Source organism: Oncorhynchus nerka, linkage group LG20 (assembly GCF_034236695.1).
Source record: "Oncorhynchus nerka isolate Pitt River linkage group LG20, Oner_Uvic_2.0, whole genome shotgun sequence".
NCBI classification, from domain to species: Eukaryota; Metazoa; Chordata; class Actinopteri; order Salmoniformes; family Salmonidae; genus Oncorhynchus; species Oncorhynchus nerka.
The window spans coordinates 71,890,445-71,914,670 of NC_088415.1; the positions used below are offsets into that span (position 1 = coordinate 71,890,445).

General features: G+C 43.2%; 3 protein-coding genes and 1 pseudogene across 3 annotated transcripts in view; 1 reads left to right on the forward strand and 3 right to left on the reverse strand.

Annotated features, from left to right (window-relative positions):
• LOC115101576 (very long chain fatty acid elongase 7-like) overlaps positions 1-12,173 on the reverse strand; it is a 31,321-nt gene extending 19,148 nt beyond the window's left edge. The window contains exons 1-7 of the mRNA XM_065006082.1: positions 12,003-12,173; positions 8,826-8,898; positions 8,598-8,658; positions 8,258-8,373; positions 7,508-7,550; positions 6,254-6,338; positions 5,329-5,442 (exon numbers count right to left, since the gene is read on the reverse strand). Of these exons, the coding sequence (XP_064862154.1) occupies positions 5,329-5,442; positions 6,254-6,338; positions 7,508-7,550; positions 8,258-8,373; positions 8,598-8,658; positions 8,826-8,898; positions 12,003-12,173 (663 nt within the window). The remainder of the gene's footprint in view (positions 1-5,328; positions 5,443-6,253; positions 6,339-7,507; positions 7,551-8,257; positions 8,374-8,597; positions 8,659-8,825; positions 8,899-12,002) is intronic.
• A 1,519-nt stretch (positions 12,174-13,692) lies between these two features.
• On the reverse strand, positions 13,693-18,066 carry LOC115103080 (selenoprotein Pb-like; annotated as a pseudogene).
• Positions 16,621-19,707, reverse strand: LOC115103079 (THAP domain-containing protein 1-like). Its single transcript, XM_029623696.2, has 4 exons — positions 19,121-19,707; positions 18,743-18,896; positions 18,358-18,536; positions 16,621-18,126 (listed from the first exon to the last, which is right to left on the reverse strand). The coding sequence occupies exons 1-4, from the start codon at positions 19,268-19,270 to the stop codon at positions 17,752-17,754; spliced, it is 858 nt and encodes a 285-aa protein (XP_029479556.1). The 5' UTR covers positions 19,271-19,707; the 3' UTR covers positions 16,621-17,751.
• Positions 19,708-19,818: 111 nt separating this feature from the next.
• Positions 19,819-24,140, forward strand: LOC115103078 (target of EGR1 protein 1-like). Its single transcript, XM_029623695.2, has 7 exons — positions 19,819-20,231; positions 20,386-20,426; positions 20,549-20,645; positions 20,726-20,887; positions 21,045-21,304; positions 22,984-23,146; positions 23,314-24,140. The coding sequence occupies exons 1-7, from the start codon at positions 20,091-20,093 to the stop codon at positions 24,016-24,018; spliced, it is 1,569 nt and encodes a 522-aa protein (XP_029479555.1). The 5' UTR covers positions 19,819-20,090; the 3' UTR covers positions 24,019-24,140.
• Positions 24,141-24,226: the final 86 nt, after the last annotated feature.

Consider the following 24,226-nt stretch of genomic DNA (forward strand, 5'->3'; position numbering starts at 1 on the left):
ACATCAAGGGGTGAATTTGCAAAAGCAAAGTAGGCTTTTTTCATGTGTAAGCACAAATAGGAAATTACAATACGTTTCTCTGTCCATGAATGAAACCCTTATATCTATTCTTAGTATCACTTGAAACATATTAGCAGGTAATCAACAGATCATTTGATGGTTAAATGGTTACTGGATAGTGGAAATATAAGTGCCTATGTCAGACGTCCAATCACAACGAATGTCAAGTGGTCAGTGTCAGTTAAGCCTTCTCAGATCTATCACACATAAGAGGGTCAGGGACCTCCACTAACTGACTGTGTGATCCCACTGAAAAGGAAGGTCACAGGGACCAGGCACAGAACTTAGTCCTCTGGGTATGTCATGTTAGGCTATCAAGCCTTCAGACTGACCTTAGAATTACCTTGTGATGAAGGACACAGAGATAGTATTCCCCTCAGAGTATGTTGTAAAATAATGATTTGATATACAATCACAATGTTATGGGTGAGTTTATAGGACTAGTTTATAAGCAGGTATAGACCACTAGTGCCATTCAAATGAGCGTGGTATGGGCTGATCTCACTAGAGGGCAGTGACGAGATGCATTTGACGAACATATCTGAACCATGTAAAGTGTTTATATCAAATAGGGTCCACTGTGTCTGTGGCGTGAGGCTCTGCATCACGGTGGGTGTGACAATAACACCACAAAGGAGCTGTGCCTATTTGGTGGTGATTTGGTAAGGCTACAGGGTACATAAAGGACCACGTTAAGAACTATGTGTGTGTGTGTATGTATGTGGCGTGTGTTATACAGTACATGTGTGCCTGTGTATGTGTGTTCCTGTTTGCTATGTTTGTGTGTGGGTGTGTATGTGAGTGTGTGTGTATGTGGCAGGCAAGCTGTCTGCACATTGGAATTGAACCTGACAGCACAGCTGCTGATGAACATTTGAACACAGAGGGATGCCAGGCTGTGGACAGCATTAGAGCACAACTGATAAAGGTCAACTCATCTCTAATTGTCCATCAGACCCCCCCCCCCATAAAAGGTACAACCTGACACCTAAATAGTGTACTAACACAAATGTTGATAAGGAAAAAACAAAACCCATAAATCAAGCTTGTTGGTACTTCCTAGGTTTATAATGGAATGGGGGGGGTGCTTGAAACAGATGATGCTTCTCTTTTTACAAACAAAGGGTCAACCCCAAACACAATTCAAGTGCATGTCCAGTGAGATATAATGCAAGCAATGAATGAGTGATAAGCTTCCAAATGTCACACCATATCAGCTTGAGCCTGACTTAGCAGAACATTCCATCACGACCCTTCAATAGCAGGGGAAAGTTTGTGAGTAAAATGTTCTATCAGTCACATCAACCCAAGCCAGAGTAGTGAGAATGATCCACACCTGTTTTAAATTCAGTGTTGTGATTACAAACAGGAAAGAGTTAAGATGGAGCGAATATGCCTCTCCGGTCTGCCAAGTCTGTCTGTGTGTGTGGGATGTTGTATTCAGACTGGTGCTCTCCTCTCCCAGACACATGAAACATGCCTTAAACGATGACTGAAGCAGCCCCAGTGTGTACCTTTCAGCTTTCACATACAGAGAGAATGACTCATCCGCACACACATTAATGAGATGTTAACCAGGCCTACCTAGTGTGTGAGCGTGTGTGTGTGTGTGTGTGTGTACGCGCGTATGTGTGTGTAGGGATATCCATCTTAAGCCACTTCCATTAGGAACCAAAAGCTCTTGTTTCAACAAAACAATTTCCATCCTTTTCTTCCATGTATATATGGATCTCTTCAGCACGCTCATACATACCTTATGCCCTGTACTGACCCCTTTTACGAGTGCTAGCTGGTTGGCTGGCTGAAACAAGAAGCTGAAATGAATGCACTAGCTAAGATTTCTCACCCTCTTGTTAACCCTCTTTGTCTGAAACCAGTTGCTCACCTCAAGCACCATCATCAGCCGCTCGTTCTCCAGCCCCTCTCACTGACTTTGTGATTACTGGCTGGCCCGGCTAAGGAGGGCTCACCCCCACTTTAAGTGATTACTAATTACAGTGTACAGACAAGATGCTACTTGGTGTTACTGGGGAGACTACCAAACTAACTTACAAGTGCCTCTACATCATCACTTTTCCTTGCTGTCAGTGGTTGTTTTTCCCCCCTCTCATCGCCGTAAGTGGTGTACGTTTGTTGATCTGTGAGTAATTTTATTCAAAAGATAATGTCGCCATGTCTAGATGCGAGAGAGACTTGTGAATATGAGTTCTTATCTTGTTTGAGATTTAGGCTTTTAGCTTGTACAACAAATACGACTTTTTCGGTGCATAGTGGAATGCATTTTTAGTAAACAAACTTATTTGAGCAAATATAATCAATGTGGTTTTTGAAATGTGAAGCGTAGTTATGTGTGTTTTACAGTATACCTACAGGGCCTTCAGAAAGTATTCATACCCCTTGACTTATTCCACATTTCATTGTGTTACAGTCTGAATTCAAAATGTATTAAATCAATATTTTGGAGTGTCATAGCAAAGGAGTGTGAATACTTATGTAAATGAGATATTTCTGTATTTCATTTCATTTTCAATAAGTATGCAAAACAAAATTCTAGAAACATGTTCATTTTGTCATTATGGGGCATTGTGTGTAGATGGATGAGACATTTTTTAAATTTTATTTAATGCATTTTGAACTCAGAACCGTAACACAACAAAATGTGGAATATGTCAAGGGGTATGAATACTTTCTGAAGCCACTGTACATGTAGACCAGCATAGAGTAGCTGAGGACAGCACACACATTTTTCAAATGACCCCCTTCTCAATCACAAATCATTTGGCACCAGCCACTGAAGGGAAGATGTCTCCCTTAATATGTCACAACCGTCACATGCTAAACTAAAGAAAGGGACAAACAAAGAGAGGGAGAAACAGAGGAGGGAGTTAGGGGAGAGATTCTCATTCCGTCCAACCTCTCTCCATCACAAAGTAATGTGCTTTCATCCGCTTTCAATTCCCCTTATCAATCGGCAGCAGGAGAGGAAGCCGTCGATACTTAAAGTGACAGTGGCATAAAAGGATGGCCTTCATCTCCCGTCTCACGGGGAAAGTGACATTTAACTGCACACCCAGGAACCTGTCACTTGTTTATTGCACAAGACAGTCAGTGGATGAATGTTAAGGAGGGGAGGCCCCTACTGTAAATCAACGTGGCTGTAGACCACTGCATTCTCCCAGACGAGTCACATTAAAAGACAAGTTCCAAGAGGACATCTTGTCAGATAATATGGAACGGGCTTAGGGAGCCAAGAAGGAGTGTCGGCTGTGTCAAACTGATTCAAATGAGAGTGGTGGAAAGCACTAGCTATCATGTATCTACCATTTGCGTCAACACAATGCACAGACAGACAATGTGTTGTAAGGAGACTCAAGGGTTTGTTTTCAGACTGTAAACTCAGTGGCACCAGCACAGCCATGGGCATGTGGTGTTGGATGGCTGGGATTGAAGACCGACAGCAGTATATTGCTCCTCTCAAATATCTCTGGGAGAGGACACATGCCCCCAGAGCAATACTACAGAGCTGCTTCCAGTGACAAAACATGTCCTAATGTGCTTTTGGCAATCAGCTGTGGGGTACGAGATGTGACACTCATACTTGCGGGGAAAACAACGGTCATCTCACCAGCAGCATATGGTCTGTAAATCTACACAGCTGTATCTATGAGAGACATTTACAACTGGCTGCTTTACATGGGGCCACAAAGCCCCTCTGTCCTTGGTCGTGACACGTGTTACAAAGACGTCACAGTGCCTGTGCGATTGTCCTCGCAGTGAATGCTGTTCGAGCTGCTTTTTAAGACATCTGGCATGCAATTCAACACAACAGACTGAGCACTGAGCTATGTCGTTTTCCAGCACCCATGAATGGTGATAGAATGAGAGTTACACACCCAAGTTCAGGGACGGCCCGGGAGTTTTTTGGTGGGTGAGGGTTCAGGCTCAGCTTACTGTTGAGAGTTAGAATAGTAGAACACAAGGTGCAGTTTCGATATGTGGTTGTGCATTAGCAGTTTTCCTCTTGTTGTGTCAGTCCCTGACAGTCAATTAGCCCACTTCAGCTAACATTTTTTAGATTATAGTCTAGTGTTTCCCAACTCCGGTCCTCCAGTACCCACAACAGCACTCATTTTTGTTGTAGCCATGGACAAAAACACCTGATTTGACTTGTCTAGGGCTTGATTTTAATTATATATTTTTTATTTATTTAATTAGGCAAGTCAGTTAAGAACAAATTCTAACAAAAGGCCACCTGCGGGGACGGGGGATGGGATTAAAAATATAGGACAAAACACACATCACGACAAGAGAGACACCACAACACTACATAAAGAGAGAACTAAGACAACAAGATGGTGAAGCCAATTGATGAGCATGTCACGCCCTGATCTGTTTCACCGGTCCTTGTGATTGTCTCCACCCCCTCCAAGTGTCGCTTATTTCCCCCAGTGTATTTATTCCTGTGTTTCCTGTCTCACGGTGACAGTTTGTCTTGTATGTTTGTCAAGTCAACCAGCGTGTTTTTCTCATTCTCCTTTGCTATTCTCTTTTAAATAGTCTTCCTGGTTTTGACCCCTGCCTGACTCTGGACTACTTTCCCGCCTGCCTGATCATCCTGCCTGCCCTGACCTTGATTCTGCCTGCCCTTTGGTACCTGTTGAACTTTGAACTTTTGCCTGTCCAAGACCATTCTCTTGCCTTATCCTATTGGATTATTAAATATTGTAACTCCAACTATCTGCCTCTTGTGTCTGCATCTGGGTCTCGCCTTGTGTCATGATAGAGCATCTAATATTGGGTCCCTGGTGTACTGTCGTGAATATTGGGGGAACGGGAGGGCGGATGGGACAGGGGGTGACGGGTGAGGAAGGGGGGGTTACTGGGAATCTTAACAGAACAGAGACCGGGAGGGAGTGGCTCAGGGTGGCAGTTTCAAGCTGCCTGCTGACTGGCGATTGGCTAACCTCCCAGCCAATGACTCCTAAAACAAATTAAGTACCACAGGAGGCCTGCTCGGGTTTATTTCAATTTGGCAGAGTCACCAGTGAGATTTCATCCCTAATGACCAAAAGGGGGCTGGGAGGGAACGGGAGAGGGCTTGCTCTGGGTGTCTGTGTGTGTTTGTTATCCCACAGGTGGGAGGGAAGGTTGGAACAGAAACATAGGCCAGCAGATAGAGACCTGCTTTACTTGAACATGATTGGTCAATAAATAGATCAATATTTTTACAAAATACAATATTAATGACATAAAATGTGTAACATTTGCCTCTGCATTCCTTCCATGTCTGTTTGCTGTTCTTGGTGAGCTAGCTCTGGTAGAGGTTTGGCAGTCAGTGAACAGGTTGGTGCTGGTGTAGATGGTCACTATGAGGAAGTGGAGCTGGGGTCATAGAGGGTCAACATAACTAGTGTCAATAAGAAGAAAGCTTAGTTGTGGGCTTCTAGTGTGACAACATTGAAACTGTACAGTTGTAGAGCCCATAGAAAGAGTACAATAAACCACATCGGGACCAAATCAGGAAACTAACAAGCAAAGTATGAGTTGGCACTAACGCTCAATACATATTATCCTATTGTCTTGGCACACCAATAATAGACACTGGCCTCGAGATTTCAGCCTGTTTTGATGGGAAGGAGTTTTGGCCTTCCATTGTGACATCAACATGCTGTAAAATGAGTTAATAGACCAATAGGAAAGAGTTTAAAACCTTATGTTCAGTGTTCCCCACCCAACTCAAACCACTGACAGTCCAAGCAAAACTCTTGCTTGAGAAATTGCTCTTTGCTAAGAAGCAATTTTTTTATTTTTTACCATTTAATTGAAAACAATCACTGGTAGACACTTAATTGTTGCCCACAAATGATTTGATATTGAGATAAAAATTGGACCTTTAACAAGGCTTCTTCCAATGACCAGATCATCCACAGGCTAATTAGCCTAGCATCCTGGCAACACTGAAGGTTAATGCACTTAAAGGCGCAGGGAGAGGGTTGGGAAACCCTGCTTTTACATGATATACAATACATGTAAATTAGTATTATCTAGACTGTAGGATGTACTGTATGGGTGCTTCCCAAATAGTACATTATTCCCCTAGGGCAAAATTTGTGCTCTAAAATAGGTTACAGGGTGCCATTTGGGAGGCAGACATACTGTAGCAGAGGCTCTGCATCAAAGCAACTCTACTCACCAGCTGCAGGAAGGTGAGATAGCGCTTCCACCAAAGATATCTCTGCATATGATGCCCTAGAGCTGCTAGCCAGTAGTACAGATACTTTTGGCCATGTAGTGTGTGTGGACATCCCGTCAAATGAGTGGATTCAGCTATTTCAGCCACACCCGTTGCTAACAGGTGTATAAAATTGAGCACCCTGCCATGCAATCTCCATAGACAAACATTGGCAGTAGAATGGCATGTACTGAAGAGCTCAGTGACTTTTAATGTGGCACCTTCATAGGATTTCACCTTTCCAACAAGTCAGTTCGTCACATTTCTGCCCTGCTAGAGCTGCCGTGGAAACTGTAAGTGCTGTTATTGTGAAGTGGAAACGTCTACGAGCAACAACGGCTCAGCTGCGAAGTGGTAGGCCACACAAGCTCACAAAACAGGACCGGCCGAGTGCTGAAGCGCGTAGCGAGTAAAAATGGCCTGTCCTCGGTTGCAACACTCACTACCGAGTTGCACGCTGCCTCTGGAAGCAACATCAGCACAAGAACTGATCGTCTGGAGCTTCATGAAATGGGTTTTGATGGCCGAGCAGCCGCACACAAGCCTAAGATCACCATGCGCAATGCCAAACATTGGCTGGAGTGGTGTAAAGCTCACTGTCATTGGACTCTTGAGCAGTGGATACGCGTTCTGGAGTGATGAATCATGCTTCACTATCTGTCAGTCCGACAGACAAATCTGGGTTTGGCGGATTCCAGGAGAACTCTACCTGCCAACAGTAAGGTTTGGTGGAGGAGGAATAATGGTCTGGGGCTGATTTTCATGGTTCGGGCTAGGCCCCTTAGTTCCAGTGAAGGGAAATCTTAATGCTACATCATACAATGACATTCTAGACCATTCTGTGCTTTCAACTTTGTGGCAACAGTTTGGGGCAGGGCCTTTCCCCAAACAGCATGACAAAGTGAGGTCCATACAGAAATGGTTTGTCGAAATCGGTGTGGAAGAACCTGACTGGCCTGAATAAAGCCTGACCTCAACCCAATCAAACCCCTTTGGGATGAATTGTAACGGCGACTGTGAGCCAGGCCCAACATCAGTGCCCAATCTCACTAATGCTCTTGTGGCTGAATGGAAGCAAGTCCCCGCAGCAGCCTTCCTAGAAGAGTGGAGGCTGTTATAGCAGCAAAGGGCGGACCAACTCCATATTAATGCCCATGATTTTGGAATGAATGTTCGACGAACAGGTGTCCACATACTTTTGGCCATGTAGTCTATATCACCACATGCACCAATGAGTTGATAAGGCCTATAAGGAAGCCTGGAGGGAGGAAGACACAAAATACCCAGAGAATTTGCTATTCCTTCCGTGGTATGTTTATAGTTATTCACTGTTTTAATACAAGGTCAGTTGTGTTTCACTTGTTTCTAAAGCTGGGATTTAATATTGAATAGCAACGTCTTGATTTAATCTCAAAGTGTGACTAACCGCCCATCTGTCCGTTTTAGGACACGTGATGTGAAATAAAATAGCCAGGCTGTGTTTACTATCTTTAAACCAAAAGGAGGGCAAATGCTGCACCAAGATGCACTGCCAGCTGTTTTCTGCAAACTCACCGCCATTTTAAACAAATTATAGAGCATCTCAGTGCCAAAAGCTTGTCTTAATCTTTGCCATTCTGTTCCAATCCTTGCTAGTCTAGTTTGATCACCGCTGCTTTCACCGTGGCAAATGTCTTTTTCAAATAGCAGGGGCAGGAAACAGTTCCAAGGACAATGTGGGTATGGTTGCATGTGTTCCAGACTCATTGAAATGTCAGGTGCATTTCAGTGCGTGGGTGTGTGCACTGTATATCTCCAGAAGAACAAGTATGAAAAGCTTAATCATTCTTTCAACCAAGACCGAGCAAGAAGCAGATACAAGAAATAGATTGTGCAGTGTCATACTGTTACAGACAGGAGATTATTGTCTGTGTCTATCACCGGGTAAATTAAACACTGCCCCTGCTGTAGTGATGTGAATGGGACGTACTCCTGCCACGTACTTGACCCCAGCCCACCAGTTGAAGATCATGGTGCCGTGGCGGTAGACATGTAGGAAGGTCAAGTGACTGTTCTTCTTCCTCAGGATGAAGAACACCAGGAAGAGACATGTCATATTTGTGTAATTAACATGACAGTTACACAAGAGTATGACAAGAAATACCGAAAACAAATCCTCAGGAGTTAGCTACATTTACAGACATTAGTCACATAGACAGCACATAAAATGTCTTGATAGAAGAGATAAATATAGTCCAAGTGGTGCGGCTTACACCGTTTTTGCTTCAACCCGGGATAGTAGAATCCCCAACGTGTACTTACAATATCACTGAGCTCGATGACTTTGGAGGAGTAAAACCACCAGCGGACCTTGGCCATCTGTTCAGAACACAGAGAGAAGGCATTTCAGCAGTAGTTTTAGGTTTGAAATCATTTAGATATGTCTATCAAGGCAATTGCAATGCATTGCAGTGGATGATATGAGACAGACTTTGTTGCCCGCATTACTTTTTTTATTTTATTTCTCCTTTATTTAACCAGGTAGGCTAGTCGAGAACTGAGCTGGTGCTGTAGTCCACAGGCTGACATAATAAACTATAGTTTGCCAACCAGGAGGACGCTATGAACTGAGGAAGAAAGAAAATATGTTTTTCTTTTGAGTTAAAGCCTACGGGTACATGTTTTATACACATATCATTTTAATTGGATAATGTACCTGTAACCCCCCCCCCCCCAAACCAAAGAATTACTGAACAAATACATATTTTCTCAATAACAACACAAATAAAGAAGACTTTTATGTCCTGAGCATCCAGATAAGACTGTTCCCTGGGAAGAGGGAATCGCATCTCTGCATGTCTGGCAGACATATCCGTGTGGATGACGGATCACCACCTCAAACTGAACCTCGGCAAGACGGAGCTGCTCTTCCTCCCGGGGAAGGACTGCCCGTTCCATGATCTCGCCATCACGGTTGACAACTCCATTGTGTCCTCCTCCCAGAGCGCTAAGAACCTTGGCGTGATCCTGGACAACACCCTGTCGTTCTCAACTAACATCAAGGCGGTGGCCCGTTCCTGTAGGTTCATGCTCTACAACATCCGCAGAGTACGACCCTGCCTCACACAGGAAGCGGCGCAGGTCCTAATCCAGGCACTTGTCATCTCCCGTCTGGATTACTGCAACTCGCTGTTGGCTGGGCTCCCTGCCTGTGCCATTAAACCCCTACAACTCATCCAGAACGCCGCAGCCCGTCTGGTGTTCAACCTTCCCAAGTTCTCTCACGTCACCCCGCTCCTCCGCTCCCTCCACTGGCTTCCAGTTGAAGCTCGCATCCGCTACAAGACCATGGTGCTTGCCTACGGAGCTGTGAGGGGAACGGCACCTCAGTACCTCCAGGCTCTGATCAGGCCCTACACCCAAACAAGGGCACTGCGTTCATCCACCTCTGGCCTGCTCGCCTCCCTACCACTGAGGAAGTACAGTTCCCGCTCAGCCCAGTCAAAACTGTTCGCTGCTCTGGCCCCCCAATGGTGGAACAAACTCCCTCACGACGCCAGGACAGCGGAGTCAATCACCACCTTCCGGAGACACCTGAAACCCCACCTCTTTAAGGAATACCTAGGATAGGATAAAGTAATCCCTCTCACCCCCCCTCCCCCTGAAAAGATTTAGATGCACTACTGTTCCACTGGAGGTCATAAGGTGAATGCACCAATTTGTAAGTCGCTCTGGATAAGAGCGTCTGCTAAATGACTTAAATGTAAATGTAAGAGGGTGAGAAATGAACGATCCATAGCACAGGTATGATTTCAATTACGCGATTCATTGGCGAAGGGCACAGTACAAAGCTAAATATAGGCTACTTTTCTGAGCAGTTTCCGTGGAAAACATTGCCAAAACATTTAAACACCATGCCGTAGGCAGCAATATTAAGTAACCTTGTTGCAACTGTTTAACAGTCATATTATAGCTTCTTGTTCAACAGCCATCACTAACACAGAGAGGCTGCTGCCTACATAGACTTGAAATCATTGGCCACTTTAATAAATGGATCAAATCAAATCAAATTTTATTTGTCACATACACATGGTTAGCAGATGTTAATGCGAGTGTAGCGAAATGCTTGTGCTTCTAGTTCCGACAATGCAGTGATAACCAACAAGTAATCTAACTAACAATTCCAAAACTACTGTCTTATACACAGTGTAAGGGGATAAGGAATATGTACATAAGGATATATGAATGAGTGATGGTACAGAGCAGCATACAGTAGATGGTATCGAGTACAGTATATACATATGAGATGAGTATGTAGACAAAGTAAACAAAGTGGCATAGTTAAAGTGGCTAGTGACATAAGAATGCAGTCGATGATCTAGAGTACAGTATATACATATGCATATGAGATGAATAATGTAGGGTAAGTAACATTATATAAGGTAGCATTGTTTAAAGTGGCTAGTGATATATTTACATCATTTCCCATCAATTCCCATTATTAAAGTGGCTGGAGTTGGGTCAGTGTCAATGACAGTGTGTTGGCAGCAGCCACTCAATGTTAGTGATTGCTGTTTAACAGTCTGATGGCCTTGAGATAGAAGCTGTTTTCAGTCTCTCGGTCCCAGCTTTGATGCACCTGTACTGACCTCGCCTTCTGGATGATAGCGGGGTGAACAGGCAGTGGTTCGGGTGGTTGATGTCCTTGATGATCTTTATGGCCTTCCTGTAACATCGGGTGGTGTAGGTGTCCTGGAGGGCAGGTAGTTTGCCCCCGGTGATGCGTTGTGCAGACCTCACTACCCTCTGGAGAGCCTTACGGTTGAGGGCGGAGCAGTTGCCGTACCAGGCGGTGATACAGCCCGCCAGGATGCTCTCGATTGTGCATCTGTAGAAGTTTGTGAGTGCTTTTGGTGACAAGCCAAATTTCTTCAGCCTCCTGAGGTTGAAGAGGCGCTGCTGCGCCTTCTTCACGACGCTGTCAGTGTGAGTGGACCAATTCAGTTTGTCTGTGATGTGTATGCCGAGGAACTTAAAACTTGCTACCCTCTCCACTACTGATCCATCGATGTGGATAGGGGGGTGTTCCCTCTGCTGTTTCCTGAAGTCCACAATCATCTCCTTAGTTTTGTTGACGTTGAGTGTGAGGTTATTTTCCTGACACCACACTCCGAGGGCCCTCACCTCCTCCCTGTAGGCCGATCACTAGTCACTTTAATAATGTTTACATATCTTGCATTACTCATCTCATATGTATATATTGTATTTTATCACATCTTTCCTATGCCGCTCGGCCATCGCTCATCCGTATATGTATATGTCTTTATTCTTATTCCATCCCTTTACTTAGATTTGTGTGTATCAGGTCGTTGTTGTGGAATTGTTAGATTACTTGTTAGATATTACTGCACCGTCGGAACTAGAAGCCCAAGCATTTCACTACACTCGCAAAAACATCTGCTAACCATGTGTATGTGACCATTAAAATGAGATTTGATTCATAATATTATTTGTGAACCTGTGAATAAATAAACAATCCAATTATAAAATAAAAAAAGGAAGAAAAACATGTTAAAATACTATACGTTTACAGGTAGAGAAATAGCTAATCATCATCATCACATATTTACACATAACAAGGATATAGATAGGTACTGTGTGCAATAGATCTAAAGCATCCAAGATGGGTAAAATAGCTACAAGTTGTCCATGCGTTCCCCTGTTTCCATACCTCATAGAACATGCAGGCAGACATGCAGACCATGGCAAAGTTGTAAACGATGAGCACAGGCTGAGGTTGACTGGCTGTCTGAGCCATCAGCTTGGGGCCCACCCCTATGAGGAGCAGGTAGCACATGAAGATGCAGGTGATTGGCACAGGTGAAGGACATAGAGACAGCATTACTATGGTCTAAGAAATTGGTATTGTACTGAGATCTTCAGTGAACACTGTGTCTGGATTTAGAAGCACAGAAGAAGACTCTATATAGACCTCTATATAGACCTCTATTCTCTAGCACTCATTGGTAGAACAGTTGGATTTTCTGCCATGTTGTGGCCATACCTAAACGCTGCAAAAAATGCATTATGTGATTAGTTATATTCAGTTACCAATTTACATTATATAAAGTCAACCCTGATTAATGAAACTACAATAAATAACTCCTAGAAGTTTACCCCATTTCACCACTCATATACCATTCCTCATATGGAAATGTCTATGCACAGGCCAGTACTGCCATCTAACGTCAGATTGGTAAATTATGGAATGAGACAATTGTAAAACCTGCACAGAAATACCCGACAGCTACTTATATCAGATCCACTGAAGCATGGCAGCCGTTTTGTTGATAGTCAACTCAAGTCAGTTGGCCGGCTGGATAAGCTAAAGTAGGTTTAGCTTCTTGCTTCAGGAGGATTTAGAAAATCCTTACACAACCACACTTATTCAACCTCCAGCCATTTATGTTTTAATTCCCTGTCTCCTACAAAATATTTAACATACACTTTCTTTGAAGATTTCTTTCACAGAAGAGTAACACAGCCCTATATCAAATAACAAGGTGTTGTTGGCATAAATAGTGGTGATGATGAAGGCATTTCCCTTGGCTATACCACTAGAGTCTAGACTATAGGGGCATTCATGTTAAAATGAACACTTTAGAAATGACAAATGATTGTGTCATACGACAGTTATTTATAATAGGCTCTAATAGTCTATATTCCGGTGCAAACTGAATAGAACGTACTTCGTAGCCTGCACTCATCGACCGGTTTGCACAAATTGCTGATCTTAAGGTCGCAGACCACCGAACCATGGCATGGAGATTGTTGAATTTGTCTGCCGTCCAGCGCGCCATTCTCCCAGTGTTGACGATGATATCTGACCTGAGTTATCGCGTACCATCACCCCGCACGGCAATAAAGTAATCCATCTGCTGCGCATAGTGTTTTAGCCTATCTATTTAATGCCATGCCCACTTGTGAGCGGTTATTTAACGTGAAAAAAAACAAGGGTTTTAAAGAATGGTGAATAGATTAGATATAGGCCTAGGCAGTAATATTGTCCTATTATTTGGGAAATTCATTAGTTGACATAAAGGTGAAACACTACTGACAGTGAGATGTAGCCCTGCTGCTAATTTATAATCTATGGCTCACAGATCAGTAGGAGCAAGGTAAAACTCATTCAACCGGGAATGCAGGTCACCAACCTCTCTTCTCTGGCACATCAGTAATAGAGCAGCTGAGTTGTTCCTCCGTTTGAGGTCAGACTAAACCCATTTTCTCAAACAGCATTTGGAATTCCCTACTTCTGGCTGCCCCCTCCCCACTGTCTGTTTTATGTCACTTTATGCTGGTGATGTGGTCATATTCGGTTTCCTCACTGTATCCACTGACAGTAACTGAAGACAAACAAAATAAGTCCACCCTTTATGAACATAGGAACATAACACACATTGAACTTATTTTGATTACATTCATACATCATCATAATCATACTTTTAATTGTGCATTTAGATGAGTTATATAGAACATAGTAGGTTTAGGCTACGTGCTTGTGAATAACCAGTATCTGACCATGGAACAACCAGGAACCTGGAACCTACATTTTGGATGCCTAAGTCTACCCTGAAGTCCAGCACCCTGCCCTGCATGGGTTCAGTGACTGTCAGTCCCGTTTTCCTCAACACAGCATCTGTCTACAGACACCTCAGTAAGGTTTGCCCTGCAGACTTCATAGCAGAGTAGAACATGTCACCCGACCACATGTAGGGAAGACATACTGTATTCCAAGGGCCAAATTACTCCAGTTTACTTTATCAGATACAATTGACAGGCACAGACGAAATCGAACTGAATTCATACAAACCTATTTATCAGACAGTCAAGTCACTGACACAAGCCCCCACCACCATGCTAACTAACTGTTACTCGTCTCAGCAACGACACAGATGATGTTAATTGGAGTCCTGTTTATCTGTGTCTGACCCAGGGTTGTGGTGCTGATGATGCTGCTGGTGATGTATGTTTGGCATGTTACCACCCCCCTCAGACAACATCTGGAACTGGGTTGCTGACAGTAGCGACTTCAATCTGACACTGTACTGTCTGTCTTGTTAACAGCCATTCCTGCGCTGCTCAGAGACTCGTTTCGCTGTCTGCTGTTCCACCCAGCTGAGTAACTCCATTTGGATTCCTGCATAACAATAGAACACACTAAAGTTAACAAAATAGGTACGAGCTAAAAAGACATCACCTGGGAGAGCCACAGAGCGATCTCACTATTATTCAGCATCAGTTCCCATTATAGGAAGGGGTGTTCCAGACATTCTATTCCAATGGGGGCACTACAGCAGACAGTAGCGTTTTCTAATGACGAACCAAACAGAAATGAAATGTCTGCGATTCCCTTTAGAAGTGTGCTTTCATTCATGGTGCAGTTGCCATAGATGCGCTTGTGGTAAGTGGCTCTGACAGCTGCATCTATATAGGGGTAGTGGAGGAAGCTGTAGGGCAAGACTATGTGGCACGTCAGTCTCCCACATCTGTCAGCGAGAGGAGAGAGATCCATGGCTACATGAATGAGGTGTCACACAAATTACAAAGATCTCTGTAGATAGAAAATATCTAATTTAAACCTGACAGATACTTCATGCCATTGAAGTCAAAGAGCAGTGGTAAGCTTTAGATTAGTGCTGACATGTTGCCTTCAATCAATACAAGCCCATTCCTTATTCATGGAACATTTATAATTCTGAGAAATAACATGACAGTACTTGGACTTGGGCTGTCCCACAGAAGGACCCCTCTGTGATGGCTCTTACCTGTTGTATTGAAGTGAAGAGGTTATTCAGCAACTCTTGGAGGACAGTGGAAGTTGATAAATGTGCTTCTTTATTGTTTGAAGTAAAAACCAAGGCATTTCGGCCCTAAGCCTTCATCAGGGTTTTTGCTTCTCAATCCCTGCACCTTGGTTGGAGAGCAATATAGTGGCAGTGTTTCATTCCCTTCTTACCTGTCATATACCAGGAAGTCGTCCTTGTTTCCATATAGGGCCTCCCAGACATCATCCTGTAGCTGGGCCTGTTGGTAGACAGGGATGTCCGGGGGGGCCCACCTCTTCAGTTCCCAGTACATGGCTCAGGACTGGACCTCCCGTTCATTCACAATGAGGAAAGACGTGTCTGTCAGGTTGCTGCGGAGCAGCTTGTCATGCAGGCCTTCTAGTCTACTCAGCGGGACAAAGATAGGGCAAACGTGATACAGATGCCGATATTTACTCCTCCCCATTCTATCATCATTTGGATATTGGATATTTGGGTAGGCAGCTCTTAACAACTTTCTGAAATGGATCACCAGCAGCATTTCATCAACATCAATTTGTTTGAAAATACATTACCGCATCCTTATGATTTCCCCCAAAATCTTTCCACAGTGGTATAATAACAGTATGTTACAGTAGGTCCACAGTAATTATGCCAGGCAGATTCTGAAGACTTCTCTCTTACTTGGAGGCCTGTGTGAGGCAGAAGTGTCAGCAGGCTTTCAGTAGAGCCAGAAGAACTACATTTCCAAGCAGCCCCTTCATGGGGGCCCCATGGCCCTTGATCTCACAGCGCGGTGCCGGCTTACAGATCTTGGAGGCATCATTGTCCCCTTCTACTAACAGAGGCGATGCCCATAGGAGACCTGGCAGAGCAGCACACAGCCTCAGAGTAAAGAGACCCTGCATCATCTTCTCCCAACCTCACCTAAAAAGAGTTCCAGGAGAGAGAGGGCAATGTCAGAAGCTCATTTTCAGATTTGATTCTCATTGCAAATCTTCAAATGCATCTCTAGCAAGGAAAATAGCTATAGTCTCTGCTAAGTACAGTATGCAATTAAAATAAACGACTGAATGACATAACTGGACTGACCAAGTTGAGGTTCTCTTCTGCTCGACACAACTAACCGATAGTGTTACACTGCTGTTTTTAAGCTTTCAAGTCTCATTGCAAAGGGTCTGAATACTTGTAAATAAGGTATTTAGATTTTTTTTTTTATAGATTAGCAAACATTTCTAAAAACCTGTTTTCGCTTTGTCATTATGGGGTATTGATGAGGAAAATGTTATTTTATCCATTTTAGAACAAGGCTGTAATGTAACAAAATGTGTAAAAAGTTAAGGAGTCTGAATACTTTCCAAATGCACTGTAGTTCCTGTAACATGAATCAGTTTCATAGAATCTAGTCATCACAGTACTATGAGTAAGGTATTGTCTCCTGTGCAAAATAATGTTTCACCCTTTATTGGAGTGATAAATGTGAATACTTCAACACCCCAAAAAATTAAAGCCACAAGCAGCCTACTTAAAATATTTATTTATTCTTCTTCTACAGTACCGTTGTTTTGATCAATCAGAGTATGCTCGTGTGCCCCTTTAGTATGTTGTCTACAAAACTCCTCCCACCAAGAGGTTCTGCTTTCTAGCAAATATCCCATTAGTGATTGTAACAAAATAAGCCTCAGGTTATTCAGCCTGAGTTCAGGGGACGCAGCCAGTATACAATGCAGGCACCACAGTTCTCCAAAGGCTGTACACGGCACTGCAGTTTCCAAATGCAGCTAAACTGATTCCCATGACAAAATACAACCTACTCCTCCAATTTGTCCACTTAACATAAGTGACAATGGGGGGGGGGGGGACAAAGAAAGCACAGAAAGGTGGCTTTATATTGCAGCTTAAAAGCATTAGGCAGATGACTGCTGCTCTTTATTGTTTTGATGGAGGTTATATTTCCTACCCAAAATAAACACCTAAGTCTTTAGCAGAAGTAAACCATTCTGAAAACCACTTGTGAAACCAAGTCCAAAACCAAGAATTTCAAAATCCTGGACCTTTATCTACTTCCCCAGAGTCAGATATACAAATGGTATCCATAAGTTCGTCTCTGTGTCCTGAAGTATCCCTTCAAAACGTGTTCTTGGTTTTGGACTTGGTTTCTCATTTTGTCCTGGGAGCCACATCCGGTCTTCATCATGGCCTGGTGGGCCGCACTGAAAATTTGATATAGCGTCAAAATTTGCTAACATTGTCCTCAATCCATCATTTTTGGAATTGTCAATGCTCCCTAACTATCTAGCTTTAATTTGTTTGTTTTTATTAGCGAGCTAGACAGTCATAAAACTGTATGAATGTAAAGGTCCTTTATAATAATTTAAAATTGGTTTTAGTCATTTTAAAGTATATGGAGTTTGTTCCCAACTATTTAAAAAATATATACTTATTTTTCCTCAAACCCCCCGGGCCGTATGTTTGACACCCCTGCATTAACACACACATCTCCCATTGTGCATACGCTTCCACATTTTCTCCACCACTTAGGCCTACTAGCTGTCATACAGTCAGTCTTTGCTCTATTGTCCTGTAATTTTGCATTGCATTCTTTCAAAATGAAACACATTGAAATAAATAAATAAATGTAAAATCTCTCTTTCATGAGATCACTCCAATGAAAGCCTCATCGTCCCCATCTCCCTCTGGACTATCACATGTGGATATGATTCCTAGACCTAGCTCTGCCAGCTCATCACACCCCATGGCTGTCGTCACCATGATTTTGTTATCCAGGCGGTTGCATAAAGTTCTATAAGATGGCAGGGGGTAGCCTAACTCCCGGAGGAATTCATAACCCTTGCCACCGACCGCACATCGAATCTTACGGGCCTTCAGCACTGTCTCGTGGGACCACACAGCTCTCCGGGAACGCTTGGTCAGTGTCAGGGCACGGATCTGGTCTTCATACAGAAATGTCTGGAGGCCCCTCTCTATTCTGTCCAGTCTGAACATCCGCTTTTTCATTTCCTCTACCTACACAAAAGAAGAGAACATACATGTTGAAGTGTTGTCTTTTCAAAGATTTTCACAAAACGGTGTTGTTCTTAGCTGTAAAATCATTCTAATAACTAAAAGACTGAAGGGTCCATTGCATAATTGCACATAACAGTAACTTCCAATGAAAAAACAACTTTCTCCATTCAAACTTTATCTAATATGAGGCAATAGTTTGAAATTGTTGAGAAAAAGTAGCTACCACCACACCTCTTTCTGTAATCTGGCTGTGTGTTGCATTTCTTGTTCCAGCAGTGTTCTGTAATGTTGACAATGGATGCAGGGACGTTCCTCTGCCTTGTGTAGTTCATCAGCATCATCTTCCTCCATGCCCAGAGTTGTTTGCCGTCGTGCGTAGCCATGATCCCCCACATTGAGATCCCTCTCCACTAGATAGACAGAGCATTAACAACACATTTGACTCAGTCATTTGATCCACTGTTACGATCAGGAATGAACAGTTGTGTGTTAGATCAACAGGACCAACATTTGCATTAGGCTTCTATCTGACAAATTGTGTGCTATCTGGTAATCTATCAATATTTAATTTCACATATGTTAATGTGATTTAGAAATAAATAAAAAGTTAAGTTACCTGGCTCTGGCTTGAGTGGTAGCACTATCTGTGGGGTTACGGGATAAGGTGGATCTCGTACATTGAAAAGAGTGGGGACGGCATTTGGTTTCAGCTTCTTTCCCCCTGCTGGCGACCTGGCGATTTCTTCAAACTGACTCAGCTCAAAATGGTCCTGCGAGAAGACATAGCTGTATGATTAACGTTAGCTGGCTACATACATATCGATGTATTTTCTCTTGGTGCATTATATTGCACGAAAATCAACTAATAACGTTATGATATTAAATGTGTTGGCAAACTTGTCAACATGTTTTGTCCTCATTTGGAGTTAGGAAACTGTTCACTGATGGACCTAACTAGCTAGCCAGTAATGTTAGCCACCCATAAGAAACTTGCCTGACACAGTCTGGAATGTGGAGTTGGTAAAAAATTACGCCGGCAGTTTACAAGCCATTTCTTCATACGTATAGGCTCTTTTGGAAAACGAAACAGTTGCTTCCCAATTGTTGTTGAGTTTGAGCAATTTGGAGCTGAGCACCCACCCATATCTAGCGAGCTAACAAGTCAAAACAGCTAAATATAGCTAGCACGCTAACCATCAGCCAGTGTTGTTGGCAATGCAATCGAACGACACAGCTAACTAGCATGTAGCTGGGTGAGGCTAATGCTACCAGAACGTTACACTTGTTCTCATAGGAAACAAAACACCAAATACAGAATGTGGTGAAATATGATCTCATCCCAACCATTAACAAAAAGATTAAGCGACGTTCGTAGCATGCTGAAAAAATAATCAATTGCAAAGAAAGTAAATTCCGACTGTTTGAGCCAAAATGGCGCATTTGCCCCAACGGTTGTTTGCTGGCGTCACCGGGAAGCGCTATCCAAGTAACTGCCTGCTTCAAATATTTTTTTCAAGAGAAGTAAATAAAACATCTCACGCATTAAAATTCGAATTATGATGACTAAGAAAAATATTTAGTCGAAATTGTCCCCATATTGAAAAGTAAGTGATTACAGAAAGGTAAAACAAATATTTTCAAAAACACAAACGGTCCACGCGTAATGGGGTCCTTTGTGTGTTGACGGAAAATCTGAGAGGGCCTATTCAGACCACGTTAGAATATTTGCAGTTTAAACTACGCTTCATTTTCCCCATGAATTTGGATCTTTCCAACTGGGATAACGTGAAGAATATCGCATACTAGTGAACAGAACGCTTTCATTGGACAACCGAAAACACCATGCAATGAGCTCCCCGGCCATTCAATAAGTCTAGTCACTCGATCCCATTGTCTTCAGCTAGCTAGCTAACATTAGCTTAGCTATCTAGCTAACGTTAGGCTACAGACGTCGAACATTTTGGATGTGCTCAAATATTAACCAGGTAGCTATGACATCCTCCATGGTAGTCCCTGTTATTGATGTGCAGAATGATAATTTCAAAGAACTGTGGCCTGCTATGGTCCTTGCAATCAAGACGGCCTCCTTCATTGCACTGGATACGGTAAGTGTCGCATCAAGTTACAGCGAGTTTGGTCGAAAAAAATAGCTAGCTACGTACATGGTCTTCTATATGTAATTATATGGGCCCAACAACCTTTATGTAGGTCTGTTGACACGAATAATGTAATTCTGTCTGTCTGCATGTTTTGTTTCAGGAATTGAGTGGCCTTGGAAATAGAAAAGCTTTGCTGGCAGAGTGAGTATGGCTGTTTTATTCATTTAAGTTTAATCTGGATTTTTCTCATTATGTATTGTACTTTCACGATGATATCTCAATCTCAAGTGTTGCATTGGATCTATCTCTGTTTTAATTTTAAGATGCATAGAGGACCGTTACAAAGCCATATGCAATGCAGCTCGCACACGCTCCATTCTCTCCCTTGGGTTTGCTTGTTATAAGAAACTTGAAAACAAGGTAAAGGTCTCCTTTGTACATTGACATTCAGAAAGCTAAATGTACAGTTTGACATTAATTGATGTCTTATCTCTCTCCAGGATGATGATGATACGTACCTTGTGCAGGTGTACAACCTGACATTGCTCTGCAGTGAGGAGTACGTAATTGAACCACAGTCCGTGCAGTTCCTGGTGCAACATGGATTTGACTTCAACAAACAATATGCTGAAGGTGTCCCTTATCTCAGGGGCAATGACAGGGTGAGATCAAGATCTTGTTGTTAATCGCTCAGATCCACAGAGACAAATGCACACGTTTAAACGATACTAGGCCACCGCATTTATTTTGTGGACTATTCCTAATTGTTACCTTTAAGTGGTGAAGTGATCCAGTGTTCTATTCCTTTCTTGTATCCAGAGAGTGGATGCCCATGGAATGAACATGAGGATGCTGTTTGTGGAACTCCTACGGGCTCGCAAGCCTTTGGTGCTGCACAATGGCTTGATTGACATGGTGTTCCTTTATCAGTGCTTCTATGCCCAACTGCCGGATAAACTATGCACGTTCACTGCTGACTTGTCCCAGATGTTCCCTGCTGGGATCTATGACACCAAGTACGCTACAGAGTATGAGCTGCGCTTTGCTGCCTCTTACCTGGAGTATGCCTACAAGAAGTGGTTAGTATAGTAAATACGAATATATTCAGGTCTCAATTCAATCACATCCGCATAGCGATTGTTTTGACATGTCGGAAGTGGAAATGCGTTGGAGCAAATCCACAAGTGGCTCCCGGCATAATACCTAAAGCGGACACTGCCATTGGCTGCACGTAGTCGCATTAACAAAAATCCCCATGCAGCCTTGTTTACAAGTTTGAACTTGATATGTAATATACACCTAGATTAGGCTGATAGAAATCTGTATTATTTACTGATTTTTCAATTAATTGTAATTATTTCTATATAGCCTATACTTTCCCGTGCTGAACTTCTAACGGGAGTGGCTTTGAGACAATGACTGCAAGAGCAGCTGCTCACTGATTTTGACTGAGCCAATGCAGTTCCACCTCTGACGACGTCAAAACATCCGCTATGCAGGTGTCTGCTATTGCCAGTTAACGCTTGATCTGATAGACTAAGGCCTAAATTCAATCTGACCGTAAAGCTGTGGTAGTATATCAGTGCTGTTTGCCACAACATTTTGATAAGTACAGTGCATTCTGAAAGTATTCCCGACCCCTTGACTTCTTCCACATTTTGTTACGTTACAGCCTTATTCTAGAATGGATTAAATTAAATGTTTTCCTGATCAATCTACACACAATATCCCATAATGACAAAGTGAAAACACATTTTTAGAAATGTTTGCAAATATATTAAGAACAGATATCTTATTTCCATAAACGTTCAGATCCTTTGCTATGAGACTTGAAATTGAGCTCATGTGTGTTTCCATTGATTATTCTTGACACGTTTCTACAACTTGGAGTCTACCTTTTGGTAAATTCAGTTGATTGGACATGATATGGAAAGGCACACACCCGACTATATAAGGTCCCACGGTAAGGTCTACACTGCTTGTATTTGGTACATGTGACAAAATTTGATTTGACAGTGCATGTCAGAGCAAAACCAAGCCATGATGTCAAAGGAATTGTCCATAGAGCTCAGAGACAGGATTGTGTCGAGGCACAGATCTGAGGAAGGGTACCAAAACATTTCTGCAGCATTTAAGGTCCCCAAGAACACAGTGGCCTCCATTCTTAAATGGAATAAGTTTGGAAACTCCTAAGACTCTTCCTAGAGCTGGCCGCCCAGCCAAACTGAGCAATCGGGGAGAAGGGCCCTGTTCTGAGGGGTCGACCATGAACCCGATTGCCACTCTGACGGAGCTCCAAAGTTCCTCTGTGGCGATGGGAAAACCTTCCAGAAGGACAACCATTTCTACCGCACTCCACCAATCAAGCCTTTAAGGTTGACTGGCCAGACGGAAACCACTCCTCCTTAAAAGGCACATGACAGCCCGCTTAGTTTGCAAAAAGGCACCTGACCATGAGAAACAAGATTCTCTGGTCTGATGAAACCAAGATTGAACTCTGGCCTGAATGCCAAGCGTCACATCTGGAGGAACCAGGCACCATCCCTATGGTGAAGCATGGTGGTGGCAGCATCATGCTGTGGGAATGTTTTTCAGTGGCAGGGACTGGGAGACTAGTCAGGATCATGGGTAAAATGAAGAGTAACCTAACAAAATGTGGAACAAGTCAAGGGGTCTGAATACTTTCCCAATGCACTATATATGCACCACATTTCAAGAGGTAGTTTAAGTTATTTGTGGTGGTCATTTTTTTTCACAGCAAACTGGACAACAGCAAGTCGATTGAAGCTGGTGGTGGTGGACGCCATCTGTTCCTGGAGTTCTGCAAATACTCAGCGCCCCTGAGCAACTATGTGGACTATAGGACCTGTCTAGCTGGGTTTAGCCCGGATGGACTTCTCAATGTCTGCCAGCGCTTCTCTGTAAGTAGTAGTACATAACTTCTCATAAACCAGGTTCTATTTTAAAGGATCCCTAAAATGGCTGTGCCAGGATAATCAGCACTGGGGTATTTCATATATTTTTATAATGGTAATGCAGTAATCAGTACCATGTTTACCACTTAGCTTGTATTTTCTGTATTTGCCAGGCTTATGGTTGGTGCCCCAATGGGTCACAGTGTCCCTTGTCACATGACACTGACCTCATCATCCAGCACGATGAAAAGGAAAAGAAAAAGAAACGGAAGAGGAAAAGAAAGAACTCTTCTCAGGGGAAAGTTGAAGGTGCCCCCAAGAGCAAGCAGCCCCATATGGAGCTAAAGCAGGACCAGGTGATCCCTGACAAAGACACCAAACCGCCCCCTCTCACAGAGCTGGTAGATGGGGCTCAGGCACAGATGCCAGAGAGCGATGAGAAGATGAAGACTAAGGTGGAGGAAGACAACGGAGTCAGAGAGCCACAGGCTGTGTCTGCAGATGAGGAAATGAAGACAGACAAAGAGGTGGAAAGAAATGGAGTGTCAGAGCCACAGCCTCTGGCCACACCGGATGCAGAGAAGAAAGAAGAGTCCAAGAGGAAGAAGCTGGAGGGAGGTACCCACCGGGCAGGGTTTGACGCATTCATGACGGGCTACATTTTCTCCTATGCTGCCACTTTGACAGAGAGAGTTGGTAAGCCACTGAGCTCAGAGTCCTGGCTCCCAGAGTGCCTGAACAAGGTTTACCTCAGTGGCAAGTCTGTCCCGATGCATATCGTCAAGAGCACATTCTCCAAGTCCTTCAAGGCTCACTTGCACAAGATGGATGTCGTGTGGGGGAAGGGTGTGGTTAGCAAAGTAGAGGGAACGGTATAAAGATTAAATGGAAGCAAACCTATTCCTGGTTTATAATAAAGCCTTTTTAGTTAAAGTACTTCGCTGTACATTTTAGTTTAATTTTATGCAGTATTGTTTCAATAAAGGCTTTTCCTTGGTTATGACAGACATGGTGATTTGTGTCCTGAAAACCACTTGATGTGAGATTAGGCAGGCAAGCCCTTATTTCTAACGATGAGTAAAATGT

Excerpts from the sequence above, each read along its gene's own strand:
- LOC115103079 (XM_029623696.2), bottom strand. The coding sequence starts at position 19,270 with ATGGGTGGGTGCTCAGCTCCAAATTGCTCAAACTCAACAACAATTGGG. Across the intron at positions 18,897-19,120 it reads CACATTCCAGACTGTGTCAG|GACCATTTTGAGCTGAGTCA; the intron begins GCAAGTTTCTTA and ends GTCTTCTCGCAG. Across the intron at positions 18,537-18,742 it reads ACCACTCAAGCCAGAGCCAG|TGGAGAGGGATCTCAATGTG; the intron begins GTAACTTAACTT and ends CTGTCTATCTAG.
- LOC115103078 (XM_029623695.2), top strand. The coding sequence starts at position 20,091 with ATGTGCTCAAATATTAACCAGGTAGCTATGACATCCTCCATGGTAGTC. Across the intron at positions 20,427-20,548 it reads AGAAAAGCTTTGCTGGCAGA|ATGCATAGAGGACCGTTACA; the intron begins GTGAGTATGGCT and ends TTTAATTTTAAG. Across the intron at positions 20,888-21,044 it reads ATCTCAGGGGCAATGACAGG|AGAGTGGATGCCCATGGAAT; the intron begins GTGAGATCAAGA and ends TCTTGTATCCAG.